Source organism: Coffea eugenioides, chromosome 8, assembly GCF_003713205.1.
Source record: "Coffea eugenioides isolate CCC68of chromosome 8, Ceug_1.0, whole genome shotgun sequence".
Taxonomy (NCBI): Eukaryota; Viridiplantae; Streptophyta; class Magnoliopsida; order Gentianales; family Rubiaceae; genus Coffea; species Coffea eugenioides.
In genome coordinates, this window is record NC_040042.1 from 530,464 (window position 1) to 551,126 (window position 20,663).

The following is a 20,663-nucleotide window of genomic DNA, read 5'->3' on the forward strand; positions in this document are numbered from 1 at the left end:
AATGTCCTCTACCCAGGGTTACTACAACCCATTCCAGTTCCTCAGCAAGCATGGTTCCATATACCTATGGATTTTATTGAACAACTACTTCTATTACTTGGTTTTGATACAGTATTGGTAGTAGTGGATCGTTTACGAAATTCAGTCATTTCCTAAAGCTCACTCACTCTTACTTTGCTCAACAAGTGGCCCTGATTTTCCTTGGTAATGTGTATAAACTCCATGCGTTACCTGAATCTATAATCTCAGATATAGACAGGGTGCTTTTTAGCAGATTTTGGCAAGAGTTGTTTGAATTGATGGAAACAAACCTCTACTACACTTCTTCTTATCATCCTCAATCTGATGGTCAAAGTGAGATGGTAAATTAGTGTCTGGAAACCTACCTTAGATGTATGTGCAATGAACACCCAACATATTGGAGTACGTGGTTATCTACAGCTGAATTCTGGTACAACACCAACTTCTATACCAACTTACAACTCTCCCCCTTTGAGGCACTATATGGTTACAAGCCAGCTCATATTCCCCTAGGCCCTTTCCATGACAGTGTCATACCTGTTGTTGCTGATATAGTACAAGCAAGACTTCAAGTCATGTCCAACATTAGAGAGCATTTGGCTAAGGCTCAGAACCATATGAAACACTATGCTGATAAACACAAGATGGAAAGAAACTTCCAAGTAGGAGATTAGGTTTTCTTTAAGCTGCAACTATATAGGCAGCAAACAGTAGCTATCAGGAAGAGCCTCAAGTTGTCTGCTAAATATTTTGGGTCTTTCCAAATCATTGAGAAATAGGAGCACTAGCTACAAGTTACTGTTACCACATGATGCTAAATTTCACCTAGTGTTTCATGTTTTGTTGCCGAAAAAGAAGATTGGGGGCAATGGAAATGTCGAACCAACTTTACTAGAAGTGGATGCATCATACCACTATCCACTCAAACCTGAGAAGGTTCTTAAGAGAAGAGCTATCTTACGGAATTCTCAGCCAATTATCCAGTACCTTGTCAAATGGAATTGTCTGCTTGAATCAGAATCTTTCTGAGAGGACAAAAGCTTTATTGACAAGCAGTTCCTAAGATTTCGAGCTTGAGAACAAGCTTGGTTTTATGGGGAGGAGAATGTCAAGTTTTGAAGTATAAGAAAGTCATTTTATGCATTAGGTGATGCGTTTTGAACTATTGTTTCCAAATAAGGGATAAAAGCTTAAAACGGTGTCGTTAGAATAATTCTAATAGTTAGTTAGCTATTTTCATTTTGTTATGCCTATGTGTACAAATAGGCTAATTATAACCAAATTGGGATATGAGAATAAACTACCACAATTTTCTCTCTCTTCTCCCTTGTCTTATTCTTCTTTCTTCCTTCTTCTTTTCTTTCTGCTTTCTCATCTGATTCTTACCTTCTTTTCCTCTTAATTCTTCTCTATTGAATTTCAGTCAGAAAGCCTGACAGATTCCTTAAGAACGGAACTCTAATAATGTTGGGACCATCGATATGGCTTCAAACCAATTAAGATTCCAATAAAAAAAATTTAATCAAAGTCGTTACCAATAGGGACGGCAACGGGGGCAGGCGCCCGCGGGGGGTTGTTAGAGCGGAAGGTGGGGCGGGGGGAATTTTTTTCCTCCCGTTTAGAAACGGGGCGAGGGCAGGGGTATACTCCCCTGCCCCACCCCTCGCCCCGCCACCCGTTTGAAATATATATATATATGTACATAATTATATATTTAATGATATTATCAATTATACTACTAATTATACATGTCTATTAATAAAAATTATTAATTATTTATATTAAATTTATTAATACATTTATGTTAAATTCCTCACAACACTTAATACAATAATACTTTTTTCTAAAAAAAAACACAAAAATAATTTAGTGATTGTATTTGTATCAAAAGTGAAAACTTGATTATTTTAGTTATATTTGTTTTATCATATTAGATTGTATTCAAATAACCTTTGTTTAATTATTTTAATGAGTTTCAATTATGAAGTTACAATGAATAATAATTTGGTGATGTGTTGATATTTTAGTACTTAATTATTTGCTCAAATTTAATTATAATGAAATTATATAATAAAATTTTTTTAGCCCCACGGGTGCCCCCGCGGGGAAGCGGGGCGGGGCGAGGGACGGGGCGGGGGTTAGGGGAGGTGTCCTCCGCCCCATTGCCACCCCTGGTTACCAATCCCCTCTTTTTCATTTTATAATCACAGGGTGACCACGATTCAGGTTTGAATCGAAATCAAATCGAGGGTTCATTGAATCGAAACCATAACCAAATTTTAGAAACTAAAACTGGAATCATAACTGTGACTAAAAGTTCAAGTTCAGATTCACCAAAATTTTGAACTGGAACCAGAACCAGCTGTTTAGAATCTATTAAAATTTTGAACTAAAACTAGAACCAACAGTAGAGGATCCATTTAAACTGTTTAAAAAATATTTGCTATATAAACCTAAATGACTAGTTTAGTGTTCAATATCAATAATCAGCACTCAATAGCAGCAACTCCAATTTTAACCCAACAATCCATTGTTCCATTATATTAGTAAATCTTTACTCCATAACTAATGTAAGTTCAAGACCAATCCAATGAAATCAACAATAAGATATTTTTTCATAAAATTTTTATTATTATTTTTTCCTTACATATGATAATACAATAAAGTTATTATTGTTATTATTATTTACATTCATTGTCATATTCTCTTAAAATCAATTTTATAATAATAAGTGTTTAAACATAACTAAAAGAATCGAAATTATAATCGGAATAAAATCGAAATCGAAACCGGACTAAAATCGGAGGTTCAAGAACCCAAATCGCAACTTTCCTTATAAGGTCTGTTCAGTTCATGATTTTTTAAATTGGAACAGTGATTTTGGGACTGTGACTATATCTATATAATGGCATGCTTTATACGGAAATATGCCGTTTCAAAATTTCCATCCTACAAAAAATCCGAAGCATAGTCTTCTGCGCATGCATATCCACAACCCATTATCATAGAGCGAGCAAATAGACAAGGGTAAAGATGAAGCCACAAACATGCAAGAATCAGAGGCTAGTAGAATCTAAAGATATACTTCTTTAGATTCATGCCGATCAGATACTCTTAGTCCTGAAGTAGTAATTACTAGGTTACAACTAAGATGACATATGCAGAGAGAGAGAGAGAGATGGAAATCAGGTATGCAATCAAGAATCATCAAAGTCCAGGAAACATTACACTCGGCATTGTTGAACTTTGTGATTTAAGAATGAGTTTGGTAAATAAGAGAGGCAGCAGAATATTGGGAGTAGTACAAGTAGAGGTAAAATCATGTATCTTGGCAGTCAGTCATTCTCCAGAAGTATATTAAGGAATGTGCATCATGCATGCTGACGGTGCTTGCTCCCGAGTCCAACTTAAGAAGTTGTACAAAGTCGCTGCTGCTCTGCTACCAACATATTTATCCGAGAAGGCAGGCAGGCAAACTCTATTCGCCTCGCCGTCCATTGCAAACAGAATACAAAAATTATCAGCCTCGCCCCCTGGATTCTTGTTGTTCTTGAACTCAACACAGAGAGAGTGAGAGAAGCCAAAAGAAAAGAGATACATGGTTTTGGTCCTTTAATTTGGATAGAATACCTCCACTCCTGGTAGGTAATACAATACAACTACAACACTGGGACTTCTGTTTGACCACAAGGGAAGCAATTGCATGCATCCAGACTCGTATGGAGTATGGCTCGGCAAGCTCACCATAAATGACTTCTTGTTCTATATTCCTGTTCTGTCATCGTATTTGCTTAAAATTGTAGTTTATTCATAAATCCGAAACTACTAGCTAGACCCCAAAATGATATGAAAGATCAAAGCAATATTGGTTGTGTGGTTTCAGATTCTGGTGATCAGTAAGGATGATTATGAATGATATGAAAAGATTATACCAACTGGTTGTGTAATTAACCCTTTACACGAGCTGAGTCTTTTTCTTTCTTCTTCTTCTTGTACTTGTATCTATCTTGATCGTTTACAAGAATAACCTTAGGTTTTCTAGTATCTAACAGAGAAATTGTTCCGAAATGAAAAAAAAAAAAAAAATTTGTTGAAAACCGTGATAATAAGGATTTACGTACGCTGAATGGTTTTGGAGTAGGATCGGGACTTGGGAGTGACTAGTTGAGCAAAGTTAATTCAAATCTCTGTGGAATGTCTGAATACGTCTTTAACTTATCCACAAGTTCTAATAAAATAGCAGCAGCCGAGGAAAACTGAAACAGTCTCTAAGATAATTGTTAAAAAGAAGAAGAAGAAGAAGAGGAAGAACGGTACAAAAGGCCTGTGAGCCAAAATTTCTACTTCGTTTCCCAGGTATCATCTCTTCTGGACTGAAAATCTGAAATCAGCCTTGGATACACACAGGCCCTGCTTGCTGCACAGAAATTTAATATTAGTTCAGAACATTGTACAGTCAATTTGTTATTTGTTATCTGTCATGTCCAAAAATTGATAAATCAATACCCTGTTAAGGGCTTCGCCAAGTAAAAACTCAAGTACGTGAAACATTCTACCTCAACAATAACCTTCAAATTCTCGGGGTTCCACAAGTATGTAAAGTGGCTTTCCGTTTAGCCTGCTTTGTCGTCCCTGCAGTGTAAGCAAGCAATGATCAAGAAGTTAAATGCAAGACAAGACATGCTGTTGCACCTGCATAATTCTGACACGGTAAAAAGAGGCCATTCTCATGCTGAACAGTTGATGAAGGATATAGAGCTGAGCTTACCAGGTGAACATAATAAATTTATGAATTAGGATGTCTATCAATATCTTAGGACAATAACCTTTCACATTTGAAGTTATGAGTATTATAAAGACCTTATATGTGATGCATGTTGAGAATTCTAATCATTGTTAAAGCGCAACTCAACCTGTTATATCCCCCTACTCTTGGGAAAGATGCACCTTACCTCTCATTGAGGAGCAGAGGGAAGGAGCATAGGACTTTCAAATTTGACATAGAGCAGTATCAGGCCAGAACATTTACAGTTTAAACCAATGAAACAATTATAGGACCATCTTGTTCCTCACGTACCTCTATCCAAGTGCACCTGTTTCTGTTATCTGCATTTACCTCGAATAACGGAGCTATGGAGGCATGCATGGATCCATTTTCAGGGATCCAAGCGCACCTGTTTCTGTTAATATATGGCTTTAGCAGATAATCTTTTTCTTCATGTATTTATCACAGTTCTCATGTATCTGTTTTGTGCATTTGCCTGAAAGTTGTGTAAGCATGTGCAAATCCATCTTCAGAGCCCCAAATATCTATAATGAAATTCACATAATTACAGCTGTTCTTTTCTAAAGGTAGTTATCAGATGCTCTCCTGATTTTCACTGACACAGGTTTAGCCAACAAACAGGTTGATGGCTTTATTCTGAGCAGCAGCCCTAGAGGCGCTTTCATGAAACAGCTTTTGCTTTTCAAATCTTGTAAAGAATTATCACTTTTCAAGAAAGACTTTGTAAAGAGATTAGGAAAAGCAAAGCTAATCCAGAACAAGCCTTATTTGTGTGCTTGACATGATTTACTACATTATGCTACTTGCACACAGGTAGTGTCTAGATTGTATTAACCTGTTGATCAAGTACATGGCAAACTTACAACAGTTAGGAAGCTAAATTCATAGGCATTATGATTTTCAGATTTGCTTTAGTGTTGGACAACAATTTTATGTTTTTATTGACCTGAACAGAAATGCTTTTCTATCAGAAAATAAATATTCTGCCCGATGTGAATGACAATTATGGTGACTCTTTGAGTGCATTCTTTGAAATCTCATGCGACCACAATTTCATATTAATTATTTCCAAGTATGAAATCAGCAACTGTAGAGAGATGGAGTATCATCCATAACTCAGAATATAAATCCATGCCAAGAAAAACTTCAACTATTACCTTGGCCTCAGGCAATCCTATAACACAAGCACATTCAACAACTTCAGCTTCCATGGATTCTATACCAAATCAAACAAGATGCTATTTGTGAGCTGAGAGACTTGTGAAGGATCAAGATATTATCATGAAGCAGAGAAGAGATGCAGAAAATGCCTCAAGGTACCTAAAAGTTTTATTGCTGCAGAGAGTGTTCCACCAGTAGCTACCAAATCATCAATTACCACAGCCCTTTCTCCTCTCTGCACTGCATCAATATGCATCTCTAGACAGTCTTTTCCATATTCCAGCTCATAAGCTTCTGATATGACGTCTCCTGCACAGTGTTTCCAAAAGTTAAGCTGAAATTTATTACATGAATAGTAAAGATAAACAATGAAGGATATATTCATGGATTTTTTTTCTTTTTTTGTTTAAATTATCATTTGCACATGTGTCAAAATGTGTTGTAATGATGGAACCTAGAACAAAAGCTAACATAACAGACAAATAATATGAAGCAAATAAAGTTACATAAAGTGTAAAAGATCAGTGGCAAGCATGGCTACTTTTGCCAGGAGCTTTTTGTTAGACATGAACTATGCATGATTAGCCAACAGTCAGGCAACTTCTTGAAACCTAGAAGCCTCTGAACACGATTTCTGTTGTTCTAGGGTGCCTGGTGACTAGTTAGAATCAGAAACTGAAATGAGACTCTCTTCGGGTAATGTTTCACTAAAATGTGGGAAAAACATACCTGGCAGTTTTCCTGGTTTACGCAAGGGAACAAACTTGGCACCAATAGCCAGTGCAATTGATGGTCCAAACATGAATCCTCTGGCTTCGATGCCTACGAGTGATTGGCATGATAAATCTTAGATAAAAAAACAAACCGATCCAGAAAAGGCTCGCGGAAAGGCTTTTCTTGAGATTACAAAGATGAACCAACAAATACGAAGGAAAAATTATGTCTATGAATTGGTGGAAATTAGAACCATACTCCCACATCCCACCAGTTACACACTGTTTTTAGTAACAAATTTGAGAAACTTAAAAGAAAGAAAGAAAGCTGTTTATTTCCTTTTTTTTTCGTGTCAGTTTGGTCAGCAAGAGAATTAGAAAAACTTTTCACACTTTCCTACTCGTTTCTGCATTTTAGTAGTGCTCAAATAACAGCGAAGGAAAAGTGCAGGAAAAAAAGTCAGTACTCACACATTTATGTTTCGGCTTAGGGGAAAAAAACTAATTTTCTCACATTCGGGGCGGGGGAGACGAGTTGCTTATGTCCTCAGCACCACTCACCAAACTTCATGCTAATGGCAGACCTCAACGACGCAAAAGCACACAACGCATATTCAAGAAGTTCTTTTCTTTTTTCCTTTTTTCTCGAGAGAAGAAGACACCAAGCACTATTTTGGCACACCCCGCATTCTTTTGTCATAAAATCACAAGGATAAATTAATGCCATTATTGGCAGGATTCTTCAACAGATGCCACTAGCCAAATTGTTCCCAGAAATCTGGGGATAGTGTCACCTTAGCCTTAGAGAAGCTGTGCATGCAAACTAGATTAATCACTTTTGTTGGTTAAAGGCTACGGCGCTTTGCCATTTTATGCAATGGCTGAATTATAAGCAAAATTCTCCTTCCCTCCCCCTCGGCTGCCCTCTTCCCCATCAAGAAGGAAAAAGATATTAAAAGCAAAAATAAAATAAAATAAAAGAGGGAGACAATGTAAATTGCAATTGATTTTTCTCTAGGAGATTAATATTACACACTTATCAGTGAAACTACTGACTAGCAACAGAAAATAACATGCATGTGTGCGTGTGAGAGAGAGAGAGTAAAAAGAGAGTGGAGAAAATGTCTGTAGTAGTTACCAGCAACCACAGAGATGTCCATGTCCTTGTATCTATCCACAAATATGTCCACAGTGTCTTTAAAGACCTTATGATTCAGTAACAAAGTGGTTATGTCTTGAAACATTATTCCTGCACAAAAGGAAAAAGGAATTTAACAAACAAACCAACAAACAAAAAAGAGCAAAAGCTCACATGCATTCTACAACATTGTTAGCTAAAGAATTAAGGGAAATGCAGAAGAAGAAAAAGGAGCAAAACCCGGTTTTGGGAAGTGGGGTATGACTCTGATGGCATCAGAAATGGCCTGAAGCCTTGGGTCACCCTTGAGCCCATTTTCTGCTGCAAACATCTTGCTTGCCTGTGCTTTTTTTAGTGTGTGTGCGTGAATCTTGAGCTTTGATTTGAGGGTATGTGCAAGCAAGAAAGAAAGAAAGGAGTATCCTTTTTTTTTTCTCTCTTTTTTGTTTTTTTTTGCTTTTTGCTGCTTCTTCTCTCTCTTTGGAGCTGGTTGAAGAGGTCTGGGGACTCTGGTGTCTTTATAGCCTCTGCACTGTGTACTTTTGCAGTCTTGAATGTGCTTTGGATACGCACTTTGCAAGTTCCAACAGTTATTTCACCCTTCCAGAGGAGCTAGTAATAAAGTTGTAAAGATCAAATCTCTCTTTTTCTTCCTTCCTTCCTTCCTTCCTTCCTTCGTTCATTCATGTCCATGTTTTGTGTGGATTTTCAGTGACATTTTTTTCTGTTGGCACCACCACCTACATGGTGTGATGGGGAAATTTCAAGAAAACGGGCCTTCTTCCACGCGCACCCTCAAGTGTGCGTGGCTCAATAGTGTAACATATATGATGGATGTTTTGCTTTCTTTCTTTTCTTCCAGATTTGAGAGGTGGGGAGGAGAAAATGAAAGTATTTTGTGCTCTCACATCAAAATCTTTCATTTTAGATCCTGAGCCATTATATGACGGACAATAGCTTCTGTTAATTGGGTATAATCTAAGAATTAAACAAAAGAGGTGATAATTTCCTCACGGTATGTATATTCATGGTAGTCGTGGACCCTCTTCTTTATGATTTTTGCATTTCGAGTTGCAAAATTCAAGTTTCGAAATTCAAATGTGAATCCAATTTAAGTGGCTTGTTTTGGGTAGGTACGCCACGCTAGATATGTCTTTTTCTTATAATAATAGAATTTTTGAGTGTTGCCTCATAATATCACACTACTCTTTCTGTATCCAGAGTACTGTATTTTTTTTTACCCTGATTATATCTCTCTTCTTGAATATTTGCAGCTCAAAATTGCAATTCGAGTTTCACATTTATGGCCTAGTTATATCACATTCTTTATGGCCTAGTTATAATAGAAATTTTGAGTGTTACCTCTTAATATCACACTCTTTATGTATATATCCAGTACTGTATTTTTTTTACGTTAGTTATATCTCTCTTCTTGAATATTTGTAGCTCAGAATTGCAATTCGAGCTTCACATTTATGACCTATTTGGCAAATATTGTGTTTGGATTGCATTTTTCATGGAAAAATTACTGTAACGATTTGATGTATGTAAGGAAAAAAGGTAATAGGGAAATGTGATCACGGAAAACGACGTAATTTTCCGACGGAAAACCGCAATCCAAACAAGGCCAATTTTGATCAAGTTTATTTTCTACAAGTTTTTTAACAACTTTAGTTACAGTAACCTAAAAAATTTCAATATTTGATATAATTAACATTTACGCTTTAGAATGGAATAAATTTGTGCAAATTTATTTGACCTAATTATCATGGTTTACTTTTAAAAACATTGCATGATTTTTCTTTTGTTTTATTTGTTTCTGCTCTGCTATTTGCATATCTGTACTGAACTTTTATATTTTCTGATTTTAAAAAAAATGAAGTTTTCATCAAAAATAATTCAGTTGTAATACTTGATTAGTCCTGTTACATTTTTTATTTTAAAATTTTATATTCATCAGCAATATAATTGCCAAGGCGAAGTACAAATTGTATGAAGTTAGACATGTTCCTATTCTCTTTTTATTCTATTTTTAATATCTAAATAATTCTTACACAATTATTCAATTATAAAAAAATAAAGATACTCATATTCTATTGTCACACAAATTAAGAGACGCATTAAACATGGACATAGTAATAAATTGAATAAATTAACTACCCTTTTTTTATTTAAAAAAAAATTAACACTAGTTGGCTGAGGCGTTGAAGCGAGTGGAGGTTTGGTAACTCTGGTTTGCGTCTGGAAATCTGCATGGCGATTTATGGGAATGAGCTTTTTGTGATGAACGAGGTAAATGGCTATGGTAATTCCCCTAAATTGGGTCCCCCTCAGAGAAAAAAAAAAAAAAAGGCTGTGCGGAGGATTTGGGGGGCCGTAACAAGAAAAGGCATCGGATGGTAAATTTGGGGAAGAAACGAGGTCGAGTGCGGAGTGTGAGGCAGCTTTAGGAGATTCGACCGTGGTCCCGAGGGTTCTCTTCGCATTTTTACTCTTTTTAGGCCCCCCCCCCCCTCCCCAGCACTAGTAGAAGACCTACTAGCCTTTGCTGATATCTACTTCATTCTCAACTTGTACGTGTCAATCACCTGCTCTTAGTCATGTAAGCTCTTCATTGGTTCCTTCAACACCAATTTGCACTTTTTCTTTTTTTTTTTTGACCTTTTGACAATTTTGAGTCGAGAATATAAAAGCGATCGAGAATATTACAAAAAAATTGATTATTCAAAATTTTTAAAATCTATAATCAGTTAAAATAATCCACGAGAACCAGCCATAAGTTGTGCATGATCTTAAAATAAAAAAGAGTGACAAGAATTGAGCTATGATGATGCAAAGATCATTTATGTAGGTATTACATTTTCCACATGATTTACAGTTGTAACCATAAACTAACAACTTGTTTGGATTGTAAGCTTTTGGGAAAATTTTTTCTTAAGATATTTTTGTATATTTTTTTAATTACCTTTATATATATATGTATATATATACATATGTACGTACGTGTATATATATATACACATACACATATATAGACACACATTTTTTTAGTTTACCTTTGCAATACATACACTATCACCGTTTGATCCATGACACATATGCAAAATTTGAATTTCAAATTCAAATTTTACATAGTTGTCATTCATCCAACGTTAACAATGTATACACTGTCAGTGTAGAAAAAATTAATCCTTTTATTTTTCTGCTTTTTCTCGTAAGAATGTCTGTGGTTACAATGGTACATTAGAAGGCCATGAACTCATTGTCCAACTTCTATTCCATGCAAAGCTTTTCAATGAGGTTTTGCTGTGAATCAGTAAAAAAAAAAAAAAGAGTCTATGGAAGACAGAGATTCCAAGAAAAATGTTTAGATTTTGAGGTTCATTTGTAGCTGAGTTTCTAAATTGCTATTCTGATATTCTATTTTAACCATGTTCTTGGAATTACAATTCAATCGTAACGAAGGCTCTGATATGATAACATTTCCTTATCGTTTGATAGTAGCTCTCTCCTTTTTTTTTAGATGTTGTTTATAGTATGACTAATACTACTAAATTACTTAATTGAGCAACTCTGTAGCATTTACAATTTGAATATTAAATTTACACAGGTTTTGCGACTCAATTGCCTGTACAACAACCCTTCAATCAAGTATAGACAGAATTATGTATACAAATTGTTGAATTTTTTACAAAATAATCGAATTTTCAATTTAGAGTTAATTGCATAAGTTACGATGAAGGAAAAGTGGTAATGATTTTTTGAGTAATTGGTACTTGAATAGCTTTAATATTTAGTGTAATTAGAAATTAAACCTATTTCAGTTACCAAAATTTGTAACCTACACTCCTAATTTAATTTGCCAATAATTCATATCTTATTACTAGTGTAACTTATGCTTTTTTTTAGCTTTACATCACCTACACAAAATGCATGGATCTTGAGATAGAAAATGCTGTTGATACTACACTACTTATGCTTTGGGAGCTACAATTCATAAAAGAAAAATAAATTATTTTCTTTATTTTTCTATCTGAGGGTAAAGCAATAAAAAATCGATGTTAATGGAACTATACTCTCTTAGTTGTGCTAACTAATGAGAGTAGGGATGGCAATGGGGGCGGGTGCCCGCGGGTGCCCGCCCCGCGGGGGGCTCACGGGGCGGGGGGCGGGGGTATACTCCCCCGCCCCGCCACCCGCAAAAAAAAAATATATATATATATATATATAAATGACTATATATTATATGTAAGTTAATTAGTTATAAACTTATGATAATGATATTATTAGTTAAATGTATTATATAATGTATATTAGTTTATGTAATATAATTGATATTATCAATTATATGAATAATTATACATGTCTACTAATAGAATTTATTAATTAGTTATACTAAATTTACTAATACATTTATACTAAATTTCTAATTACACTTAATAGAATAACACTTTTTTCTCAAAAAAAAGCACAAACACAATAATGAATTAGTGATTGCATTTGTACTAAAAGTGAAAATTTGACTATTTTAGTTATATTTATTTCATCATATTGGATTGTATTCAAATAACTTCTGTTTGATTGTTTTTATGAGTTTCAATTGTAAAATTACAATGAATAATAATTTGGTGATGTGTTGATATTTTAGTACTTGATTATTTATTAAAATTTAATTATAATAAAATTATATAATAAAATTTTATTAACCCCGCGAGTGCCCCCGCGGGGGAAGCGGGGCAAGGCGGGGCGGGGGGAGCGGGAGGCGGGGGACGGGGCGCCATCCCTAAATGAGAGCGATAATAAGTATGGTTAGGATATTGAATCTTAAGGGTGCCATGTTAAAGATCCTATTATACCGAATTAGTTTTTTCTGCAAAAACTTGAATCACTTTAAAAAAAAGACGAGATTTCAACCTTTTTCGCACTTATGCATTATTATATCATTATTGTTATAGTTGACAAAAAGTCATATGATAATTAATTTAAATTTAAATTTAAAATTTAAAATTTACATGTATATCATGTGTAGGATTGCAAAACGAATCAAACTACTCACAAGTGCTAGTGACCCAACTCGATCAAAATTTGACTCGAACTGGATCATCATGGAATTTGAGCCGACCAAAAGAGTTTGAACTCAAATTCGAAGTCGAGCACTAAAAAACTAAGTTCATTAGTTCGCAAGCCGCTTGATATATATATATATATTAATACTAAAATTAAATATCTAATATTTTATTATTTATTAAAAAAATTATTTATCTAATATTTATTTTTAAAATTTGAGTAGACTCCAACTCGACCTTGAGTTTGATAAACTTGAGTCGAGACTAGACTCGATTACAGCTTCACAGTCATGTATTGTCGAAAAATTTTACTCTCAATGTAGATACTGCTACTATAAGATTTAACTCGTTAAATTTTACTAATAACTCTGAGACAGCTCAGGGATGAAAAAAGGACTACTCCCATACGATAGCATTTTCCCATTCTTTATTGTGGGGGACCCCATTAATGGATTTGCATGACAACATCACAGTCAATCGGAGGCACTGCGCTACACTCGACATCTAGGTTCGTCCTCGACACGCTGCAAAGCTTTCTCGGGTGATTTGGAGAGTGTCAAATACGTGCAGGGGTTGGAGTGTAGAAGGGGACAATAAAAAAGAGTCCCCACGTAGGATGAATCCGGCGTACGTGATTTACTATTCACGTGCACGCGCGCTAAAAGAGAGCATGATAACATGATCATTGAATACTTGTTGAGAAATAACCTTTCTTTTTGCCACCACAAGATTTCACTATATCTTCGCTGTCTGTGTTGATTTGGATTGTACGGTCTGATTTGACGGTGAAGATTAGCCTTTTGTCCGTGGAAGCACGAAATCACTATCGTCAAAATTGGTGTCCTCTGAAGATCATTGCAAAGATATTCCCCTATATTTTACCCAGACAGCAAAGTCAACAGAGCAAGTGGAATAGAGAAAACTCAAATTATCTCCAAAGCATTCGTCAATCCATCCGGATACGGATAATACGACGTATGCGAGATAGAAAGATAAATCGTATTTTTATCTTCTTCTTCCTGTCAGTTGTTGATGGAAAAAGAAAGATGTTATATCTTTTTCTGTAGTCTATTTCTTCATATTTGAAGATATAGAAAACTGAACAAAACCTTTAAAGTTTAAACCATTCCTTTCGACCTCATCCATAACATAAGTGGGTCTGTTTGGATTAAGAGGTTTTCAAAAAAAAAATTCAAATTTTGTTTTGCTTGCATCATACGCATAATTTTCAATCATCTTTTATCTCACATACGTCACATCACAAAAAGTGCTACAGTAATTATCTTAAATAAATATTTCAAATAATTTTCAATCTAAACAAATCCAGTGTGTGATTTCAAATTTGGACCGACAAATAAATCGAATGCATTTTTTATTCATCGGCTCAATCAGAGTCCAAGATTTTAATTTTGCATTTATTTGATATAAATAGCTTGGATAACATTATTATTGAAATACAAAGATTTTGAAAAAAAAAATCGGCAAAAATCAATTTAAATGTCCAATGTTTTATTTTCTAAAATCACTTTTAAATGGTTCACGAGATGTTTAACCAAATTTACTATAGAATCAGACTAATATAATAGCACAGTCGATTTGTGAGGTCAAACACGCCAGTCCAACTCGATTTTCAAACACACAGCCATAAGCTTTGTAAACAAGTAATCAAATCAATGGATTCGAATTTAATTGATTAATCCATTTTAACAACCAAAAGAAGTTAGAAGAGGAAATGTAAAGCTCAATTGAAGTCTGCAAATGCCAAAACATGCAGGACTTTAACGTGTTTTTGCACACTGCTAGCTAAAAGACTCGTGGAGATGTTGGAGTTGAACTACAAAAGAAGTAAGAAAAATTTTACTTAAAAAAAAAGTAGCAAGAAAAAGGAGGAAAAGTAAAGACCAAGCGATCATTTTGAGGATCTCTTACATGTCTCTGGCTTCTTAACCATGGGGCAAAAGAGCCGTCTCTTATTACCAAAGGTACCATTTGTCTACCATATTAATAAACGTCCACCCTATCTTTTACCTGCTCTCCTTTTACACGGTGTCCGGAAAGAAGATTCATTTTATCATATATGGTCTCTTTTTTCTCTTCGCGGCAAAGACATAATTCCACTAAATAAATATCTCAATTATTAACTTTTTATGCACTGACGGATACTAGCAGTCTTGGATGTATTTCACACGTGCATGATTTTAATTTCAAATATGGATTAACTTTTTATGCACTGACGGATACTAGCAGTTTTGGATGTATTTCACACGTGCATGGTTTTAATTTCAAATTTGAATTCATGTTATGTAACATGATCTAAATCTGATTATGTAAAAAAAAAAAAATCGTTATACTGGCAGTGTATAAAAAAAAGCTATCATAATTACATTACGTTTCATATAATGCCAAGCATACGTGGGTGGGCTGAAGAATCTCAATGGTCGAATTATTTTACTCAAATATGAGCCCTGTTTGGAAGGTGAGTTTTTTGGGAGTTTGTTTAAAACTTTACTGTAACTTACTGTAGAAGTTTTTTAAAATTTTTTTGGAATGTGTAGATTTTTGAATATTTTGAAGTGTATAGTTTAAAAGTTTTGAGAAATTTTTTGAGGTTACTGTAACTAAAGTTTTAAAAAAACTTATAGCAGAAAAACTTGGGTTCCAAACAAGTTAATGAATGGTTATCCACTAGAGTCCATACTAAGGGCGCATGAGCCCTTCTCACTTTTTCCCTGTATTTGGATGATAAATTATTACACTTTATTTACACACATTGACTTGCTTGCATCATTAACACATTTTTTAATTACCTTTTTATCTCACATACATCATATCAAAAATGTGCCACGGTACTTTTTTTACAAAATTATCTCAAATAATTTACGATCCAAAGTCCAAACACTATAATACATGGTTTTATACAGAGTGATTAGAGGTTGCTGCCAGGCATCTAATGGACATTTCTAATTGAGCTATGATCTGATCTAGCATGTTTCTTTAGGGTTCCCTTATTCTTCTTTGCAATTGAAAGTACTTAGAATAATGAATGAATAATACTACTAGTAAAGCATAAGCAAATCCAAAATGGTCACACCTAATCTTTAAGATCTCTTCATCTCCGCTCTATGACGATGACGGGGACGATCAGCGTCAAATTACTGTGAGCTGCAATCATCATTCGACTAGTTCATTGAAATATCTATACTTTAAAGTCGTCCACAATAATAGCTAAGTGTGAAGGAAAATTTTACGGTTGCTTTCCTATGTGATTCCCTAAATTTATGTCCAATTACGGGTTTCCAGATAACTCTCTATAAATGGAAGTGACCTGGGGTCTGCAACATCTTCCTTAGGAGACTTGAGCGGTTGGAGTTGGAGGCCATTTTGACAAAATTACTACAAGAAACAGCCAGTCAATGGACTGACGGAGACCCATCTTAATGCCTTTGTTTGTTTTGTGGGAATGGGAGGGAAAGGAATGGAAAAAGAAACGAAGGAATGGAATTTTTAATGTTTGGAATAGGTTTTGAAGAGAGAAAAGAAAGAATACGGAGGGAGGGATGAGATCTAGTTATTTTTTGTCAAATTACTTTTCTTTCAAAAATGGGCGGCAACAGAAGGGAAGAAAACTAATCGACCAGTTTACAAATTAATTAAGCTTTTAAATTACGGATAAAAACATAAATAAAACGTGGGTCGGTTTGGATTGGTCTTTTTTTTAAAACTAGTTTTTCAAATACAACGCTACAATAATACACAATAATTCAAAAAACATCTCATTCATACAATATATCAAATATTTCAAAAAAAATTTATAGTAAAAATTTTTCATATGCACTGTTACAGTAAAATTTTTTAAAAACACCCCCCAAAAACAACTAATCCAAACGGAGCGTAACACAATTTTCTTTCTTTTTTTTATTTTTTTAATCCAAATAATATTTTCAATGTTTCTTTTTTTTTCCGTTTTGTGTTTAATCTGTTTTTCCTCTACTTTTATTTATTTTTAAAAAAAAAATTTTTGGGGACTGAAGTCCTCTTCTTTCTTTTTCGTCCCGTTCCTTCGATTCAATCCAAACGGTGTCCAAGCGTACGAACAGCTGTATACAGAATCTTATAAACCTTCTGGAAGCACATCGCAATGGATAATGCATCTCACGTCATGAATCATTGATCCCGAATTAAGTCAAATTATCTTTTGACAAGTTTGAGGCTCACCGAGTTTTTAGTCTTTTCGACATCATAATTTCATATCTGGATAAGGCAGGCATCAAGATTTGGGCATCCTAAACCTACTGATTTTGGTCCACGGTGGTATGCAAAAGTTAAGACATGGTTTGAAATTAACAGTAGTGTCTAGTTAATTGGACCAATGTCATCTTCTCGTGTGTGTCGTTTTGGTTCTTTATCATGATTGCTCGAGATGTCACAAACTAGATTCATTCTCGATCCACAAAACATACTTGATCAAGTAACAACAATAATGTGTATTTAATCTCATCCACGGCCACCCTAATTGACGAATTTGACATCGTGTCTACCCGACATGATACGTCTTAAAATTCTTTTCTTTTTTTTTTTTCAAGGGAGATTCCGATTCTTATAAAGGAAGGGAGAAAAGATTTTAAGAGTTGTATCGGAATTTCAAGATCACTTGACTGATATTTCTACCGGTTGAGTTGAGTTGAGTTGGACTTTGAGTTGACTCAAGATCACTTTGAGTGGATTCAAAACATCAAATAAATAACCAACTCCCATTAGAGGAGTGTTCTAAATCCATGCGGGTGAGTGGTGCATCCGTCTGGTCTGATGGTGGTTTAGTCCCCGTCAAGTTCCCCCGACTCTATAGGCCCACTCCCTAGAGTTGCTTCCCTTAGAAAGTAAGTCCCTCCCCCCTCTCTTAGGAGTAGGAGTAGGTTAGGCTAGACTAGATGTGTCGCTACGAAAAAAAAAGAAAAAAAAAAAAGATGGTGGCTCAAATTAGATATTTACGTTTAGTATTTAAACCATCAAAAGAAAACTCAAATATGTTCATGGTGCCAAATCTAAATAAAAGAGAAGAGAGGATAAAATAAAAGCTGGAATGATATTATAACGCTTTTCGTAATATGTTATATATGAGATAAAAAGTTGATTGCAAAGATTATAAAAAAAAAAAACAAGAAGAAAGGTCAGTTATGATTAAGAATGAACTGACGCAATACTCCAACAGATTGGATCAACTTGGGTTCAACGTCCTGAACCTAATGGATTTTCATTGAGTACGAAATCATGCAGAGCCGAAGAAACTGGACTAACATGGGTCCATTAACCAGTCCAGAATCAATCCAAGAGATTGGGCCCTACAAAATTTTGTAACTCAACTGGTGTCCACTGGAAATAGATTTTGGGAGCAGTATAAATTATCCCTTGCATTACTGGCTGTGAGAAAATGGCCATCCCAGCCACAGCATTTTCAAATTTCAACATATCTTTTTTTTTTTTGTGAATTGTAGTTGAAATTATGTGTACTAATGCTTTTGGCACACTCTACGTGTGTGCTTATTGCAAAATATATGATTATGTATTTTTATAATCAATTATTATATGCAGTATTATATTAGAGCATTATGTGCTTTTCTCAAAACTCTATAAATATTTTTTTTTATTTTTTAGGAAGTTATTGTATTTAAAATGATGGTAGAGAAAAAGAGAAAATGTGAGTAGATGTACCTAAAATCATGATAGAGAAAAAGAGTGCCTTGAAAACTAATTTTAGAGGGTATTTTTGGTATAACATTAAGTGATATGAATTGTTTATACTAAAGGGAGGCTCTCCCACTATGTATGGTATAAAGTCTTGGAGTTATTTTTGAAATTGTTTTTGGAGTTTGTTACTGTAGACAGCACAAATAAAAACTACAAATTCAAGTAGAGCCAGAGATTTTCTAATGACTTCCAATTTTGCTAAGGTATTAACTAGGTTTGACATAATTCTTTGTTGAATAATTATCTTCAATTTCGTTGGTGTCAAGCCTATTTCATTGTCAAGTGTTCAGGAGCGAGAGACTAAACCATCTTTGGACCAGTTGAGTGGGTTAGTGTACCGCAAGATTTAAAGAAGCTAATAATTCCTGGAATTCTGACAAGAGAATTTGATATCCCAACCAGCAACCCAATCTGGACTTAAAAGCCCTCTGGATGGCCATTGGACCAATTGTTCGATGGTTGGCCAAGTGCTCAAATTGAACATAACTCTAATGGAACTCTTGCTATTCGAACCTTTTCTTGAGTCAAATTCAAATATACAAGTATTGAGGTCGAATGTTCATCGAGCTTTGCATATATCTATCTGAATAGAAACTCAAGGCCGTCTTGAACTCACTTTGCTTTCTTATACACAAGAGCGAGCCTTTTTCAATTTATTCGAGTGAATTTCAAATGCACCAATATGGTGTTTGCCAAACTTGAATATTTATACTATACTAGGGGATGAAAGCTTGCGTAATGCGCGGGCGTCGGGTATACTATACTAGTAGATGCAATCTGCATATGAGAAAATTTATAATGATAAACTTACTTTAAACCACAAATAATAATTAACAAATGTGATCTCCTCCCTATCATGCCTATCTAATATGGACAATTGAATTAAAATACTAAAAAATTATCACACATACAACCTTCAAGATTACAGATTTCTTACAACCAAAAAGTAGATTGGTTAAAGAAAACATACCTATTGAGATTTCTTACAACCAAAAAGTAGATTGGCTAAAGAAAATATACTTATTAAGAAAGGTGTTGCAAAATGGGGAAGAGGAGTAGCTAATATAGCAACATCCAAATTTAATAGGCTACATGATTATGGTGGAAGAAAGTTGTAAGTAAATGAAAAAAATATGAACAGATGGGGGTAACGGCCAAGAAAACAAACTTCTCTACTAATTGGCATTAATTGTGTCTTAATATCTATATATCATAAGTTTGCAGATAACTGATGAGAAATGCTTTAGGAAATTAAGAGACTTGGATGTTAATACAATTAAATGATTAGAAGGGCTTTTATGTTATTTCACTAAAACACAAGCTGAATTTAGTTATACCCAATGTTCAATCGTATATCTGTCACCCCTAGCTTTAAATGTCTAAAAGGACATCTAAGTAATTACAACAAAACTAAATTAGCTATAATGACTTGTATTCAATACTCCAATTGCACTTCAAATTCTTACATTCCCAAAATAACCCTACCCTTACGGTTGAAATCCAAAGAATATCTTTACCCTAAACTCATTCTTATATAGTATAAGGATATATATATATATATAAGGATATAAGGATATAAAGGGAGAGATAGGAGTTTGGGATAAATATTTTTCTATCACTTTATATACTTTCAACTTTATCCTTACAAGAAAATCAGTTATTACTTTACAACTTAAACACAAATTGCTAAAATAACTATCTATATAACTATTTCTAATCATAACTAGTTTAAATGCATATTGATAAAATGACTGTCTCTAAATATTGTAACTACCAGAGTAACCATCACATGATGGAAAAAAAAAAAAAAAGGTTAAAATACCCCATTTTACTTCAGTAATGAAAATTTTATGTAAAATTAATTTGCAAAAGGGCAAAAAAAAAGAAGTTTGTCTGAAATGCACCGTTAGCACTAGCACTAGTAGTTGAGCGCCACTTGGTTGGTTGCCATCCCATTGCAAACTGGAAAATGATCTCATCTTATTGGTAGTCATTTGTGACTTTCCACCAAAGCGCAAAATAGTACTCACCAA

At 34.4% G+C, this 20,663-nt stretch overlaps 1 protein-coding gene across 1 annotated transcript; it reads right to left on the reverse strand.

Moving 5' to 3' along the window:
• Positions 1-4,178: 4,178 nt before the first annotated feature.
• On the reverse strand, positions 4,179-8,736 carry LOC113779911 (adenine phosphoribosyltransferase 5-like). Its single transcript, XM_027325695.1, has 7 exons — positions 8,060-8,736; positions 7,820-7,930; positions 6,698-6,790; positions 6,128-6,277; positions 5,965-6,023; positions 4,578-4,653; positions 4,179-4,438 (listed from the first exon to the last, which is right to left on the reverse strand). Exons 1-6 carry the CDS (start codon positions 8,148-8,150, stop codon positions 4,579-4,581), a joined length of 579 nt encoding a protein of 192 aa, XP_027181496.1. The 5' UTR covers positions 8,151-8,736; the 3' UTR covers positions 4,179-4,438; position 4,578.
• Between the last annotated feature and the right edge of the window lie 11,927 nt (positions 8,737-20,663).